The sequence below is a fragment of the Silene latifolia genome, chromosome 3 (assembly GCF_048544455.1).
Source record: "Silene latifolia isolate original U9 population chromosome 3, ASM4854445v1, whole genome shotgun sequence".
NCBI lineage: Eukaryota > Viridiplantae > Streptophyta > Magnoliopsida > Caryophyllales > Caryophyllaceae > Silene > Silene latifolia.
The window spans coordinates 78,244,067-78,258,975 of NC_133528.1; the positions used below are offsets into that span (position 1 = coordinate 78,244,067).

Below are 14,909 nucleotides of genomic sequence, written 5' to 3' on the forward strand. Positions count from 1 at the left end.
GCTTATTTTTCTAACTGCTTCTCCAATTACTCAATCATCTTCTCCCTCAATATCATTTTTTTAACTATTTTAATTCTATCTCTCTAAAAAACTTCAACGATTTAATCAATAATTACAATCTGTGCTGAACAAAGCTTTTAAGGCGAAAGATACATCAAATTTACGCGGCTCTAGAACTTTATGCGGTAGATTTCTTATAAAGCTCGGAAAATTTACTCTCTAGCTCGAAATATATGATAAAAGCTTGGAATCTTTATGTTTGTTAAACTTAGATTTATTAATAACTCACAAAATTGAAATTAGATACATATGAAATTTCTTACAGAGCTCGTAAAGTTTCTTAGAGAGCTCGTAAAGTTTCTTAGAGAGCTCGGAAAAGTTAATTTCTTACTGAGCTCGTAAAGTTTCTTAGAGAGCTCGTAAAGTTTCTTACATAGCTCGGAAAAGTTACTCGCAAGCTCAGAATATATCTTAAAAAACTCGAAACATTTACTTGTAAACTAAAAAAAAATACAAGGCTAAAAAAATTACAGCTCAAGAAATTTACTCGAAAGCACAGAATGAATCATGCAAAACTCAAAATCTCTAAAATATATATGCCCAGAAAATACATGTCAATATACAAATTGATGTCGAAATTTACCTCAAAATAATGTTATGAACATTTTTTCTTTCTTGATGGTATTATCAATTTCTATATTTTTTCATTATAGAATAAATATGAGAGCAATGAATGTTTTTTTTAAGAGAAGTGTGAGAGGTTTAACTTTAACTTAGATTTGGGTAGGTTTAGTTTTTTTTCTTTCTTTTTTTTTTTTTTTTTTTTTTTAATATTGAGTTGGCTTAATCCAGTTGTATAATGCTAGTATACAACTGGTTGTAGGATAGTATTTGTGGAAGTAATCGCCCATGCTCATAATTTAATTCTTAAATTACATTTTGTCAACAAATCATGTTGAAGAATATCCTGATATTATACATAGAAATATTGATCTAATAGTTACTTCTCTAATTTGAGGGTTTGGAAAGTGAAAAATAGGACGTAATGCTTTTACCCTTCCCCGAAATATGATGTTTAGCCTGCTTCAAAGGCTGCATCCAACCCCGGAGTTCTTCCTGAATATCTGGTGGTAACTCCTCGATTATAGTTTGATCAATCTCATGGACATTGTAGCTCCATCTTTTGTCTCCCGAAATGTACGTGCCACCCTCAGAATTTCCTGCAACAATGACAGTCAAAAACTATGGCATAGGAACTGAGTAAGAGTGCTAGAACGTCTATAGAATAAAGTCGATAAAAATGGATGTGTTTTGTGTCAAGTAATAAACATAATGTGCAACACTGTACAAATGATTGGAGGATCAAACTAAGAAACCTTAACGAACTAATGATTGAACATACAGACCATACAGAGCAAATCAGAATTCATGTAATGGAAAAGGTATATCCTAACGAAAGATAATAGAAAACTTTTGAATAAATGGCAAATGTATAATAAACGCAGGAACAAAAGTACCATGACTGGTCTCTCCAAAGAAAGGCGCTTTGCAGAAATATTTCGACATCAGCGAGGACTGTAAGTGGAATTGGTACAAGTGTGCGGACTAGCGTTAGAATAATAAAATAGTTTCCTATAGTGATTGGAGTGCATTGAAGCTATACGCTTCATATTTTTCTCTTTACCAATCTCCATTTCTAATTTTCTATATATTCTTCACGTAGTTAATTGGCACAAAAATTTAGCACGCGCATAAAATAAGAACAAAAATGCTAGTGGATGCTATTACGGTCGTATGTTCCCTTCTCTCCATGTTCCCACTTTTTCCAACCTCATATTGACAGTATGATGCAATAATCTATCTCCATATACCCCAAATCATGTCGAGGGTATGACACTATTGTTGTAGTTGTATAGCAATTGGTCGATCACTCGATTAGAAGGTTGTGCAGTGATGAAGAACAGCACATACAAACAATAGAACACATCAGCAATGTTTAATAAGAGTACAACACTTGACTAGAACTTGGTCTAAGAATTTCCAAACAGCCAAAAGCTATTTGACCCAAGCAGTGATTCACTTGCAACAAAATGAGTCAGATACCTGAAGCGGTGGACGCACAAATATCCTGGATGGTTCCCCGTTTGTCACGCTTAAGCTGGGAGCAAGAATCTCCAGGTTTTGTTAAATATCTCAAAATCGTTGATGTGCCCTAGTTAGTAGTACATATGCAAAATGCAATATTTCAAACAGTGACAAAAAGGTTGAATATATTAAGCTACATGTAAAAGAAGCTTCTGCCAAGAACCACAAATTCAGTGAATACAGTTGCATCTTAATAACAGATGCAAATATTTAAAAAGCTGCACGCAACTACAGCACAGGAGGTAGCAGTACCTTGCATTTTGATTCTTTCGTTTCTCGATCATGTATAGTACAAGAGTTTGATGGGAAAGAACCAGCCTCATCCGAGGGATGTTTAAATTGTGATTTACCTGAGCCAGGTTCCACGTAACAATCAGTTCATTAACAATATCCATAACTCTATAAACACTAGGAGAAAGAAAGAAAGAAGAAAATTGTGATTATATCTACAACACACACAAGCACAATAGCAAACAAACACTACCTTGTTTCATTATATCTGGAGTTCCAGTGGCAGTTCCTTGGTCTAATAATGAGCTGGAAGTAGCTTGCTCATGGAAGAAATTTGTGATTTGACCGGTTTTCTTCTTGAATGTCAAAATACAAAGGAGAAGTTATTCGAAACACAAAAAATTATCATATATGCTAAAATAAATACTTTAATTGATATCATGTATCTGTTACAATTTTAAAACTATACAACAAGAGTGCCACCAAAATAAATAAAAAATATATACTCCATAAAGCATATTTATTCCATGGCAAGGCAGTAATATCATTTTTACATGATACACATGCCAAGCTAAATCCATCTCAAAAATAAGGAGGCAATGTGAGGTACGACTCATTATGAGTATAACGTAATAACCAATAGAAACGAACATTCCATCGTAACAAAATATGGATGTTTTGGGTATAGGGCATTGTTAATCACAGCATTAAAGGTTTACATTTGGTTTTCTAATTTCACTAGGTAGATGTTAAATTTCATCAATCAGTGGATTCCTATCTTCCATTCTTCATTAATGACTGCAAAGCATTGGTTTGGGAACTCAAGAATACTCCTGTACGTAAACCCTGCAGTGGGTGTAATGATTGCATCTTGTGGGGGTATGGAGCCTGGATACTGAAGGTGGACCATATATACCTGAAGGGCAGAGATGGGGAGTTGTCCACCCCGCGATGCCAGATGGCTGTGATAAAATCTGGTCTATAGTGAACATTGATCCGGGTTTCATAGAGGCAAACCTTCTGAATAGTATACAATTGATAGCATGGTTTATAATCACGGTATCGGTCGCAATTGCGATAACAGTGTCGTAAACTGTCCTGGACTTGGTCTTCGCGCTCAGAGTCGCAGTTATGGCGGTGATATTTATTTTACAAGCTTTTGTAGATATTTCATTATCTATTGGCTATTTCATAAAAAGTTAAGATTAATTCTATTTAGAATAATAAATTTAACCTATGTAAAACAGTTTTTAAGAGCTTTTCATTGTAAGTTTGTTCGGTACAAGTTATAACACTTTCACCTAGGGTATAAGCCGATATTTTCCTATTGTTAATTTACCCGATACATCTTGGGATACGTATCGGCCGTCCTCGATTTCGATGCATCTCGAGCGATACTCTACGTCTCTCCCGAGTTTAAACCCATGACCGATAGAGCCTAAAATCGTCTCCAAGACATCGCGATATTGGAGTAAATGGGTATAAGCTATATTGGAGTAAGGTTTGTGATGATGACAGATGCTTAAATTGTGGTAGACATTTCTATGACTAAAACATAACTTTTTTTTTATTCTACTAAGGAAAGCATCGGTGCTGCTATCAATTGGCTCAATATGAGGGAGATATGACTAGGGCTAGCCTAGGGCCACGAAAATTTGACAAGAGGAGGGGGGGGTCTAATAAGGATAGGAGACGATGTACAGAGGTCAAGGTGTTCCTTAATGCTTGTACATTTGGGTAATTGTCAGTATGAGTAGGAGGGAATAAATAAAATAGAGAAACGAGAAAGAGATTAGCACGACAAATATAAAACTCAAGGACAATTGTTCACATGGATTTTCTCCTCCACTCAACCATGCCGAAATTGGTACTAACATAATATCATTACAAAGTTTAAACGCCTAATTTAAGGTTCATTTTCGTCAGCTGGTATTCTCCCCTAGATTCAATCCGTGGTGTTTCCGTTATTTCACGTATCAGCTCAAGGCCTCAAGGGCTCATGAACTACAATGGTAAGGTCAAGGAAAAACATAACATATTTCATCTTCAAAACACACACAAACACACACACAGTCGACTAATAAAGAATAACTGTATAATCAATAGATTGCTTCCTTACCTGTTCCTTCAGACAAGTTCTGCCTTCCACATACTGATCCGAATCCAAAATCTGATCCTCATCTTTATTCTCTTCTTTTTGAAAGCAAACTAGGAGTTAGACTCACTCCCTCATACAAGCATAATTCATCATCAGTTGAGCGGAAATATAATAAACAAAAAAGCAACCAAAGTATCAGATCAACTAGCACAACAAGACCGGCAGGGCATAAGGGCAAACGTTAAGTTTTTTGGCTTGCTGAATCGATATGACCTAGATAGACCGGGGCATTCTGTACCAGACCATACAGACAACTATGATAATTTCAAGGTAACAAGGGCCAAAAGGGGAAATAACAGATACACAGCAAAAATTTCACTGTTGATGAGCAGAAGAAAGTTATGCAGCACTACAAATAGAGTGAGCTGTGAAGAAAATAGCTCAAATTGCTAAGAACTTAGAACTGCAATTTTATGCATTATTGAAAAGCAAAAAGACAATTACTATATAGCCTTAGTCCCAAAATATTAAGGGTTAGCTAATATGAACCATAATATATGGGACTCTTCACATAGCAAGCTAAATGAAAAAGGTAGAAGGATAGAGCCAAGAACAGGAAGGCATAAAAACCAAGTGAGCAGGAAATTATATAACAAAAAACAAGATTAAACCAAAACTGAAAAAGTGAGACCAGAGACACAAGAGGGATGAAATATTTTGTATGTGGATCAATGCAATTAAACAGCAAAAATGAGACGATAATGTACCATGAGAAGCACTTTAGTGTCTGTGTGACTTTAGCAAAAATAGAACTCTGTTAAAAACAATTGACATTGCCTTGGAGATGTGTAAGAAAATTATTTGGGAATGCACAGACTCGGAAGACATTGGAGTAAACAGTCATGATTCAAGTGCATCAATGTTCTGCACTCTGAGATTCAAATGTATGTCTATTGGGAAGACAGCAGAGTAAACAATCATAATTCAAGTGCATCAAAGTTCTGCACTCCATGATTTTCTCTTCACCATAGTTATCGATGCATTGACAAGTTCAATTAAAGACAATATATTTGTGGAGACATAAATCTGCATCTCGATGTTTTAGGTTGAGCAAAAGTAAGACTGAACATTTGTAATGTGAGTTCTATGAAGTTTAAGGTAGGGGATATGTTACTTCGATGTTCCACTTTGGTTGTGTGTGGTGACAATCCGACACTTGCTTATAGTCCAAAAACATGGAACTTTTACAAAATAGTTGTCTGACATTCAACATTATGCTGCATCCGACACTTAGTGCCAAGTTGGAGTGACATAAGGTAGGCACTATCAAGATTGTCCAAGGTTCAGTTTTTTGTTCGCTATCTAATTGGATGTAATAGTGAGTCCTAGACTCACCAAGTGGAAAAATGCAACGAGGTATCTATGTGACCCAATCATGCCATGTAGATTAAAGTCTTTATTCTCTGGGTTGGCAAGTTAGCATCAAGAAAATCTCATATATGCCATTTAATGTAATGAAAAGCTCATATATTCCATCTTTGTCACAACTCCAACATGTCTGCACCTAGAATTTACTATAAATGTATCAGTTTGGAGATTACATCACCAGTTAATTTCACCGGGTCCCTTACATAGCAATGGTCACAATAGTATTGAATGAAAGTTTCACCTTATCATAGTCTCTCTAACAAACTTGTTTGACAAACATTACAATTATAAAAATCCGCATCAAGAACAAAACGAATAGAGCTTAAAAAATAAGAAATACTTGAAGACTTCATCCATGCATGCAACAAATCCATTACAACTCTGCTATCTCAACAATTTAAAGCACTATATCAACTCAAACAATTTTATTACGAATGGAAGGCAACAATAACACCTGGATAGTTGAATTTATCAACCCACCCCCAACACACACACACATGTAATAAATCTGGTGATAGCATTGCACCATCTCATCCAACACTTTCAAAACCATATATCACCCTTCCTAAAGGCTCATCCCCGAAAACAGTAGCCATTATTCCACCATGAACAATAAGTTTCAGGAATGTCGTTGCTCTAACGAAGAGACTATATCTTGTCGAAAGGTGATCGTTAGCATAGGCTCATGGACAGAGTTACAGTTTGCTGCTTATAGCCAAAGGGGAAGAAAAAGAGCGGGTATTTGTAGACTAATGGTCAAGGTAATTTGATCAGAACTTGTGTTGAGATTTGATGCCAGATCTTTCTTTATGTGCTTCAAAGACACTAATGTAAACAGACGCAACCTTGCAACAAAAACACGTACAGACGGAAAATTCTACCTGGTAGGTGCAATGTTTCATGCAATGGATCATCAGGTGTACCTTCAGATGAAGTTGCACATACCGTTTGTTGGCTGGCAAAGAATTTTCGGATTGAACAAGTTCCCTATCCAAAGCAAAGCAAAAGTAATAAGTTGTTTGCAATGAAATTGAACTGTAATAACAACAGATACTGGGCATGTAATCATCCTTTTTCAAAGAAATTTGACCGATAACTCAAAATCCAAGTGATTAGTCACCATTCACCAAAGCTGTTTTGTTTTCCTTTTCATCCATCTCATTTGATGCAAGAAAAATCCATAACCCCGGAGGAATAATAATGTTCTCTCCCCCAAAATAGAAGTCCTAATTTCAATAACATGCGTCTAAACAAAGTGCTTTTGAAAATAACAAAGAGTTTGGTAAATGATGGCCTATAGAATGTCTTCTTGCAATATAAAACCCAATTTAATGAACAAGATGCACTAAACATTTTAAATTCCGAATTTACCAAAAAAACCAAATATGTATCAAATTACGAATTTGTACATACTTGTGGCACAGCGATAATCTTGCTAGCTGAAATAGAAAGTCCAGTAACTCCCCATCCACTATTTCTATTTTTTTCATCCTTGACTCCGTTTACACCTATAAATTCCCGTAAACCAACATTAAATAGCCTTAGAACATCCTCTTGAATCTTCAGAACTCCATACCTCAATGGACATGACTTTGACGGGAACTTCCTTAGGGAATCGGTGTCACTTAACTACAAAATGATAAGCAGTGACTGTTAGACACAAAGGTAGTGAGAAAGAAGGGCATGAAGCCCAGCAAAGCAAGCAGGATAATCCTGGACACAATAAGCCATTTACCTTAAACGCACTGACATGAAGCGTGATTGTATTAGCTATCCTCTTATTTTGTTCCAAATCCAAAAGAAGCCGCTCACTAAGTTCTTCACAAAGCTGATTGAGCCAGTGAGCAACCTAGAAAAAGCCCAAAAAGGCAATAAAGATAAACTTCATGAAAATAAAACGTTGATACATGAAGTTTCTAGATATTAGCTATGGTAAAAGTCCGAAACTCTATTGTTTCATTTATTTAGTACCAACACTAACATAAAATTCATGTTGCAATTTTTTCCTATTTCATTTAACATTTTTCGGAACACATAACAACCACGCAAAATAATTAAAGTAAGGACACTAGCTTATGTTCGTATAATTACCCATGGAAACACTGACATCAATCTCCCAAGGCATGAACTAATCAAAAGAACTTACTGTCTCAATGGACCTCAAGGCACGAGGACCTGGGAAAGTCTTCCCGGAACCATGACTCTTTGGTAAAATGCGAGCCATAACCTCTTCCCCACTGATCCCCCTAGCAATGTTCCATAGCCAAGTTCTGTTTTACACATCAAATAGAGTAAAAATAATTGCATGTTAAAGGAAAAAATAACTAAGAGTCTAAAACCAAAAATACTTTTTTCCTGAAAGTAACTTCAGAAACAAAACATACAAAGCAATCATATAACCAAAGTAATTGGCAAGAGTGCACAGATCTTGTTGGTGGATGAAAACAGCCTTTATATAGCAAACTGGCGGGACAACAAACCTAAAATCCAGTCATGTTTTTTATTGATAGAGATGTACAAACACCGTGCAAGAGTAATAAATCAGGACTCAGAACACCCTCCTATCAATTTATTACATGCAACACTTTAAAACCCTAATATAAGCTGCTGCTTTTTTCTCTTACATACCACTTGGGCACTTAGAAGTGGTCCCTACTTCTGAAACCAGTAGACATGGCAAAGCTACTCTATCCGTCGGGATCAAGCTGGGTCATTTTGCTTATGGTCTAAATCTGATTGTCTTGTTTTGTATGTGAACTCCGGTACCCGTCCAGTCAGTTCAGGCGGGGGTAACATGGGCTATATGTTTTATCGCCAATATATTTTACAAGTTTATTACGATGGACAATACCCAAATCAATTTGGGATCAAGGCTCTATGTTATTGTTGGTGTGGTTGTATCATGAATGGACAATCAATATAGGTCAACCTCTGAATGTTTCTGGTATGGCTTGATTGGTGTTTTTTAGGTATCAGGTAAAAAAAACCTTGTGACTCATCGAGTCTAAAATCAAGTATTGTGTCAGGTTTTTTAATTAGCATTAGGGTTTGTGATGACAAGAAAGAAACTCAAGGATCTCAGAACCATGTTACTTTCCAGTTGAAACAATTCAAGGATCAAAGGTTGACAACAGAAGCCACTTTCATCATTTGTAATAATTCATCTTGTTAACATCACTGTGCCAACACATGAACTTTAGCTTATATCTATAACCTGGAGTTAATCTAAAATAGTTCCTTTAGCTGTTGTTAGCACTTGACCTCTAACACCTAAAGACCTATAAAGCTAGTTAAAGCCAACTGCAACTTGTTATCCACACAGGCATAGAAAGAAGAGAAATAGGTGTAGTACACCAAGCATCCAAATACCATGGGTTTCTGGAATCTGGGGTGTTGAAGACACCTATCTGCTCACGAGCAATGTAATGGTGAAGTGAAATTCCGTTCTTTTTACCGCCCCTTCAAAACTACAGCATTTAAAAAGGGTATTTTTTATAGGCTGAACACTTTCCAGGTTCCATTCATATGAAATATTATACCGTTAGCTAGTAATTCCACCATCCTCATCGAAACAAATGTCCCCCAAACATTTAACGGGTGATGTTGTGACCCTGGTATTTAAAATCAAGCTATCAACTGCAACACCGAATCACGACGGAGTTACAAAAATTTTGTAAGGTTGCGGAGGCGATATCAGGTCGCGACAACCCAATCCATGAGAAAGTCTCAACCGAGATTTAAGACCTTGTTTTTGACTCCCATTTGTATTAGCTTGATTCTTGAAACACCAAACCACCAACTCAAACAAAAGCAGACGACTCACATAGCTTTTCATACATAAGAACCGTTCAAATATGTGAATATTTCGGTACTAACCCTGTATTGAAGCCATAACGCTCTTGGAGCTTCTGCTCTGAAAACTGTAACAGTTCTCCAACAGTCTTAATTCCAAGATCATTTTGCAAGGAATCTCCCAGCTTACCACCTAACTGTTTCCTGGAAATGATAATGTCATCGAAATTTGTAGCATAGTGAAACACACATGCAAACAAAGTTTACACTACAAAACCACAAACTATTTACAGAGAACTACCTACAATAAAAGGAAAGAAGGCCATCATAAGGGACAAGGAACAGATACATCTCAAATTTCAATAAATGACTGTCAAAACAAAGAGAATTATTAACTTACATTTTCTTTATAGGCCAAGGCCCAAGAAAATCCTTTACAGCAGCTGTTGGCACAATCGTCTGCTGAGCAGGTTTGTTCAAACCACTTGCCAACTTAGCCAGCATCTAGTACAAGGTAAGTAGCTGTAAGACCAGCGAAGAGGAAAGAATATGACATGCAAATAAACAAATTATAGCAGAAGTCCGAAAATTCAATACAGATGTTGCGGAAATCCAACCTTATTATGAGCAATGCCTGCGGAGCAAGTGAACTCGGTTTCAATTAGCACTTGTCTCCTGAGTTCAGCGACAATAATAGCCCCACAAGAAAGTAATTTATCATGATGCTCAGCGTCACTACTTTTAAGCCATCTGATCACATTTTCTTTACCATTATCTCCAGCCTGAGCAACATACCGAATTCAACAACCCGTTAATATATTTGATAAGTATGTAGCAGGGGCACTAATACTTACAGAAGGAAACAAATAATGATGAAGAGTAAATGTCGAAAAGCCTAAAATATACCCCTCAACTATGTGGAAATAAAGAATCCATTTTCTGACCTCCATCAAGTGACAGTTTGCAGATTATATATATGGAACATAACATTGACATCACATAATAGTTGATTGTGGATCAGAACCTATGAGTTTGTATACCTGTCGAGCTAGTGCACCTGGTTGGTACTAATTTGACACTTGACTGGTATAGCTGTGTGTAATCATGTACTTGTAAGTGAGCCCCCTACCTAGTGATAACTTTTTGGAACATTTCTAACAACTCTAGATTGTTTCAATTATTGAACACTGAATGATCCCATATATTATTTCTTTAGATAAAACAGATAACATCCAAGCGCCTCCAATTCTATACAGCTCAGTAAACCTTAGAAGTAGCCGCAGACAATGTTAGTTTTTAACATTCGAAGGCCCTATTTAAACATTATAAAACTGAACTAAATGGAATTATGATTTTAACATATATTTGATGACTATAACCTGTACCAATCAGAATTAGAGTTTGAAGCCATCGAAGTAAGAATAAACAAGTTTAACTGAACTGTGTGAAGCTGAAATAAAATTGCTTGAACAGAGTTGAGCACATCTGCATTGAATAGAAAGGATCTGATTTCAATGTTACTACAGATAACAGATGCTACCTATTTGGCAGTATGGAGTATGGATAAGTCCTCCCATCGCGTCCATACCAAGAATCTCAACAGCCCTTTACTTATCAAATTTGGTACTCACATTTCTTTAAATTTTGCTTTTTTGATAAGACGAAACTCAACTGTCTAAAACTGAATTGTGAAAGGTAAGAACAAAGAGCTTTTCCCTACGAGGGTACAGCACAATGGCAAAAAATAAAATAAATAAATAAATAAGCAGTGGTACGCCATACTCTCAAAGGCTTTGCCATGGGAAGTGAGGGGTCAGGTGCCTCCAATCAACCCTGAGTTGAAAGCATAACATATTGTCTCTAAATGACCTAAAATGAAATAGCATCAAGAAATTGGGTTGACTGACTGCTGCTTGACATTTTTCTAGTAAGAAGCATATGCGGAAAAAATGGGTTATTGACAATCCTTATGTAGGAGATTTTAAGGATAAAGACATCACACTCAGGCATTCCTCTTCCACCCACAAAGCCAAAATAAATTTCAAATCTATTCTTCCGTTATTTTTTTCCAAAGCCAACATAGCTAACTTAGTAACGTGTAGATGCGCAGAAGACAGACCAATTGCTGATTTCTAAATTCTAAGCAGTGCAACAGTTGCGTGCTTAGTTTCACTAGTGCCTCTAATATCAAACTAATCAAAAGGAACTATATACTCACAATGGATAGTAAATTATCATGTTTTGATAGGACTATGAGATTGTATCAAAAAAGAAAGAGAAAGAAGAGCACAATAAGAGGACAATATCGAAAGGAGGGGAATGGAAGAAATGAAGAATACAATCACATCATATTCTAACCAAGAAAACCTTTATTTAGACCTTTTGTCCATACATAATCCCTGGCTTGACATCCTCTGACTACGTTACTGCGACACTTCACTTCGACACTTAATTTTAGACCAAAAAATTGAAAATTTCGCACAAAATAGCCGTATGCGACACTTCCACGCCTTGTCGCTCCCGACACTGGCAGCCGAGTCAGAGTAACATGGTCCTCTAATTGCCTATTCCATTTGTTATTCCTAGAAGAAATTTGCGCGTGACTCCTAGCTATGTCTTCTATGCTTCATTCAACTTAGTTTTCTGTCTCTCAAGTGGCGACTAACTTGTCCAGCAGCTGCTGCTTATCTCACACAGTGGGAACGCTACAACTCGTTACTCTAAGAAAAGACTCCAACAAATACGTAAAAGAAAGGGTAAACAAATACATAGTCCTATACATTAAAATATTGTTACCTCATCAATACCCAGTATATGTGATTTAATAGCTTCTTCATCTATGTCTTCCATGCTCTTCGGAGGGCTCTCTGCTAACATGAACTCTGCTGCCTCAGTCAGATCAAGATAAACCTCGTCGATTGATGCTCGCTCACAACGACCCTTCCTGGCAAGAATTGAGATTACCTACACATCATGATCAGCTGTAAGGTGCATATTGTTTAAATTAAAAGAACATGAACAAGGTTCTAACAAACACTTGAAATATGTAATGTACACCTCTGAACCTGCATTGCGATAAATACTCAGATCCGCTTTCCCCCGTGCAACTGGTACCTGAACCAACTGTATTTCTGGGCATGCATTTATAGCTTCATCACCTCGCATGGAACTAAAAAATATACATTCAGAGAAAACAAGGCAGGCACAGATGAACCCAAAATTACGTTAAATTCACTTTACCGTTTCACACCATGTTTCCTGGCCTCATAGCTAACTGCTATCAGACCTCCGCCTTTCCATTCATTATACTGGACAACTGCGGTAGGCAGTCCCCTCAATTGTGGCTGTTTTCTCTGCTCCACTGACAACAGTAAAAGAAAATGTTATTTGGAAATCTATTAACAAAAATTCCAGAGATCAGAATAGCCCCTAAGGCCCTAACCACCATTATAAAAGTACGAAAGTAAATCAGCATAATCTTTAGTAGGAGCCAAGCAGACAACTCACTTAAAGCTCAGACCAATGCGAAACTTAGCAAGCCATTAGACCATATCGAAAGAAGAAACATTATTCGTTCAAAGCAAGCAGATCAACATACATTATTTGTTCTTAATGCCCAGCCCCAATAAGGGTACTGTTAAGTCTGCAATATTGCAATTATCATGTTCATTAGGGATCACATGATACGTGGGACTGTTGAGGACCTCGGGACTCTATTCTATTGCAAACTAAGAAAGGTGAAACAAACAAAAAAATCCATTATGATACTCAACTGACCCCCAATTAATTTTAGGATGGAAAATGCCTATTTGAACATTTGAACTTTGCATTTTCAACGCAACTGACAAAAGACAAAAATAATATAATTCTCTACTCCAAGTTTGTGTTAATATGGTAGACTACGGAGCCATAAATCAATTCAAGTTTCCTTGACTAATAATACTAGGAGGCATAAATTTGAGAATGACATCAAAATAAAAATCTAAAATGAGAAGGAGAAGGAGAAATCATAAATTTAAGAATGACATTAGAATGTGAATCTTCAGAGAAGAAGGAAGTGATCAAGTGTTAAACATGATACAGAAGTTCAAAATTTGATGGTGCGTACATTTTGAAGCAAACAAGCACGCTATTAATCTTTTTTTTTTCTTTAGTTACGCTAATTGTTGTATAATGTCCACCAATCACCATGTTTTCATGATACCTCATCATGGTATTTGGTATGTGGTTTCCCAATGTTTTTATTGCAAAACCGTTTTACATGAGACTTACTCCTTTAGTTAAGCTACATGCGGAGCTTTTGTTGTTGTTATAAATGGAGGCATATGGGCAGTTCCCCGGTACAGCGCCCAAAATACAACTTTTAACATGAAACTTATATTTCGTTATGTCCTTTGATCATTTTGGTACTGAATTCCGGTACTGGGTAGTAAATTAGTATTGACAATTATACTGTATTAAACCCTGAGAGTTTGAAGAATGAGGCTGAGGGCACAGGAAACTCTACAATTCAATTAGGAAGGGGGTATTAACAAAATTGAAGAAAAAGGGTAAAACTATAGAAATGAATAAAGAAAGAAAAGGGATGGGATGGGAAATGAGAAAAGAGAGAAACCTTGAACATAGAAGCAGTCCATGTCGACATGAGCAATAACCCGTGCATTTGATGACGCTCCTTTCGCAACCGGCATCCTTCTCTCTCTCTCTCCCTTTCCCGAGTTTCCCCTCTCCGGCTACTCAGTTTCGCACCAATTTCATTGCTCCACCTCCTTTTTAAAGAATTAATACTTTGTCGTACACAGCAAATTCTTCTTTTAGACCGGCTATTTTCTGTTTGAGATAAGACGGACGATAAAATGGTTATTTTTTGATAAAATATTACCAATATTTTCAGGGTAAAAAGTGACAACTTCTTTTATAACATTTGGTTACATCTTATAGAAGAATGGTGACATTTGGTCCGTTTTATTTCATACCGTAGCCATGACTTATTGTTGTTACACAAGTCCTAAAATTTAAAACGGAATTTATTTTCGCGATACGCATTTTACTCATTTCAGTACATTTTGCACCAAATTTTCCATTTATCTACCCTTACTAAAAAAATCAAACCCTAATTCTCTCTACCTTCTTTCTATTGTTACATCTTAACTTTTTTCAATCTTCGCAAAATAATACTCCCTCCTATTCATTTTAACTCTCCCTCTTTCCTTTT

The 14,909-nt window shown here is 36.4% G+C and overlaps 1 protein-coding gene across 8 annotated transcripts; it reads right to left on the bottom strand.

Moving 5' to 3' along the window:
* Positions 1-895: 895 nt before the first annotated feature.
* LOC141647735 (DNA polymerase eta) lies at positions 896-14,482 on the bottom strand. Of its 8 annotated transcripts, none has more exons than XM_074456038.1 (16): positions 14,310-14,482; positions 12,935-13,055; positions 12,752-12,863; positions 12,491-12,658; positions 10,312-10,476; positions 10,095-10,198; positions 9,779-9,898; positions 8,049-8,172; positions 7,638-7,751; positions 7,316-7,531; positions 6,784-6,889; positions 4,496-4,566; positions 2,630-2,732; positions 2,398-2,495; positions 2,104-2,212; positions 896-1,220 (listed from the first exon to the last, which is right to left on the bottom strand). In XM_074456038.1, the coding sequence occupies exons 1-16, from the start codon at positions 14,383-14,385 to the stop codon at positions 1,009-1,011; spliced, it is 2,019 nt and encodes a 672-aa protein (XP_074312139.1). In that variant the 5' UTR covers positions 14,386-14,482; the 3' UTR covers positions 896-1,008. The 8 variants fall into 8 exon arrangements, with proteins under 8 accessions (XP_074312139.1, XP_074312140.1, XP_074312142.1 ...); XM_074456039.1 differs by having other exon boundaries at positions 2,630-2,729; positions 14,310-14,473; XM_074456041.1 differs by having other exon boundaries at positions 896-1,242; positions 2,630-2,729; positions 14,310-14,473.
* Between the last annotated feature and the right edge of the window lie 427 nt (positions 14,483-14,909).

Bases quoted from the DNA above. Each gene is read 5' to 3' on its own strand.
- LOC141647735 (XM_074456036.1), bottom strand. From the start codon at position 14,385: ATGCCGGTTGCGAAAGGAGCGTCATCAAATGCACGGGTTATTGCTCAT. The intron at 10,477-12,490 runs GTAACAATATTT...TATGTTGCTCAG, and splicing joins ATATACTGGGTATTGATGAG to GCTGGAGATAATGGTAAAGA. The intron at 2,213-2,397 runs GTACTGCTACCT...ACTACTAACTAG, and splicing joins CGAAAGAATCAAAATGCAAG to GGCACATCAACGATTTTGAG.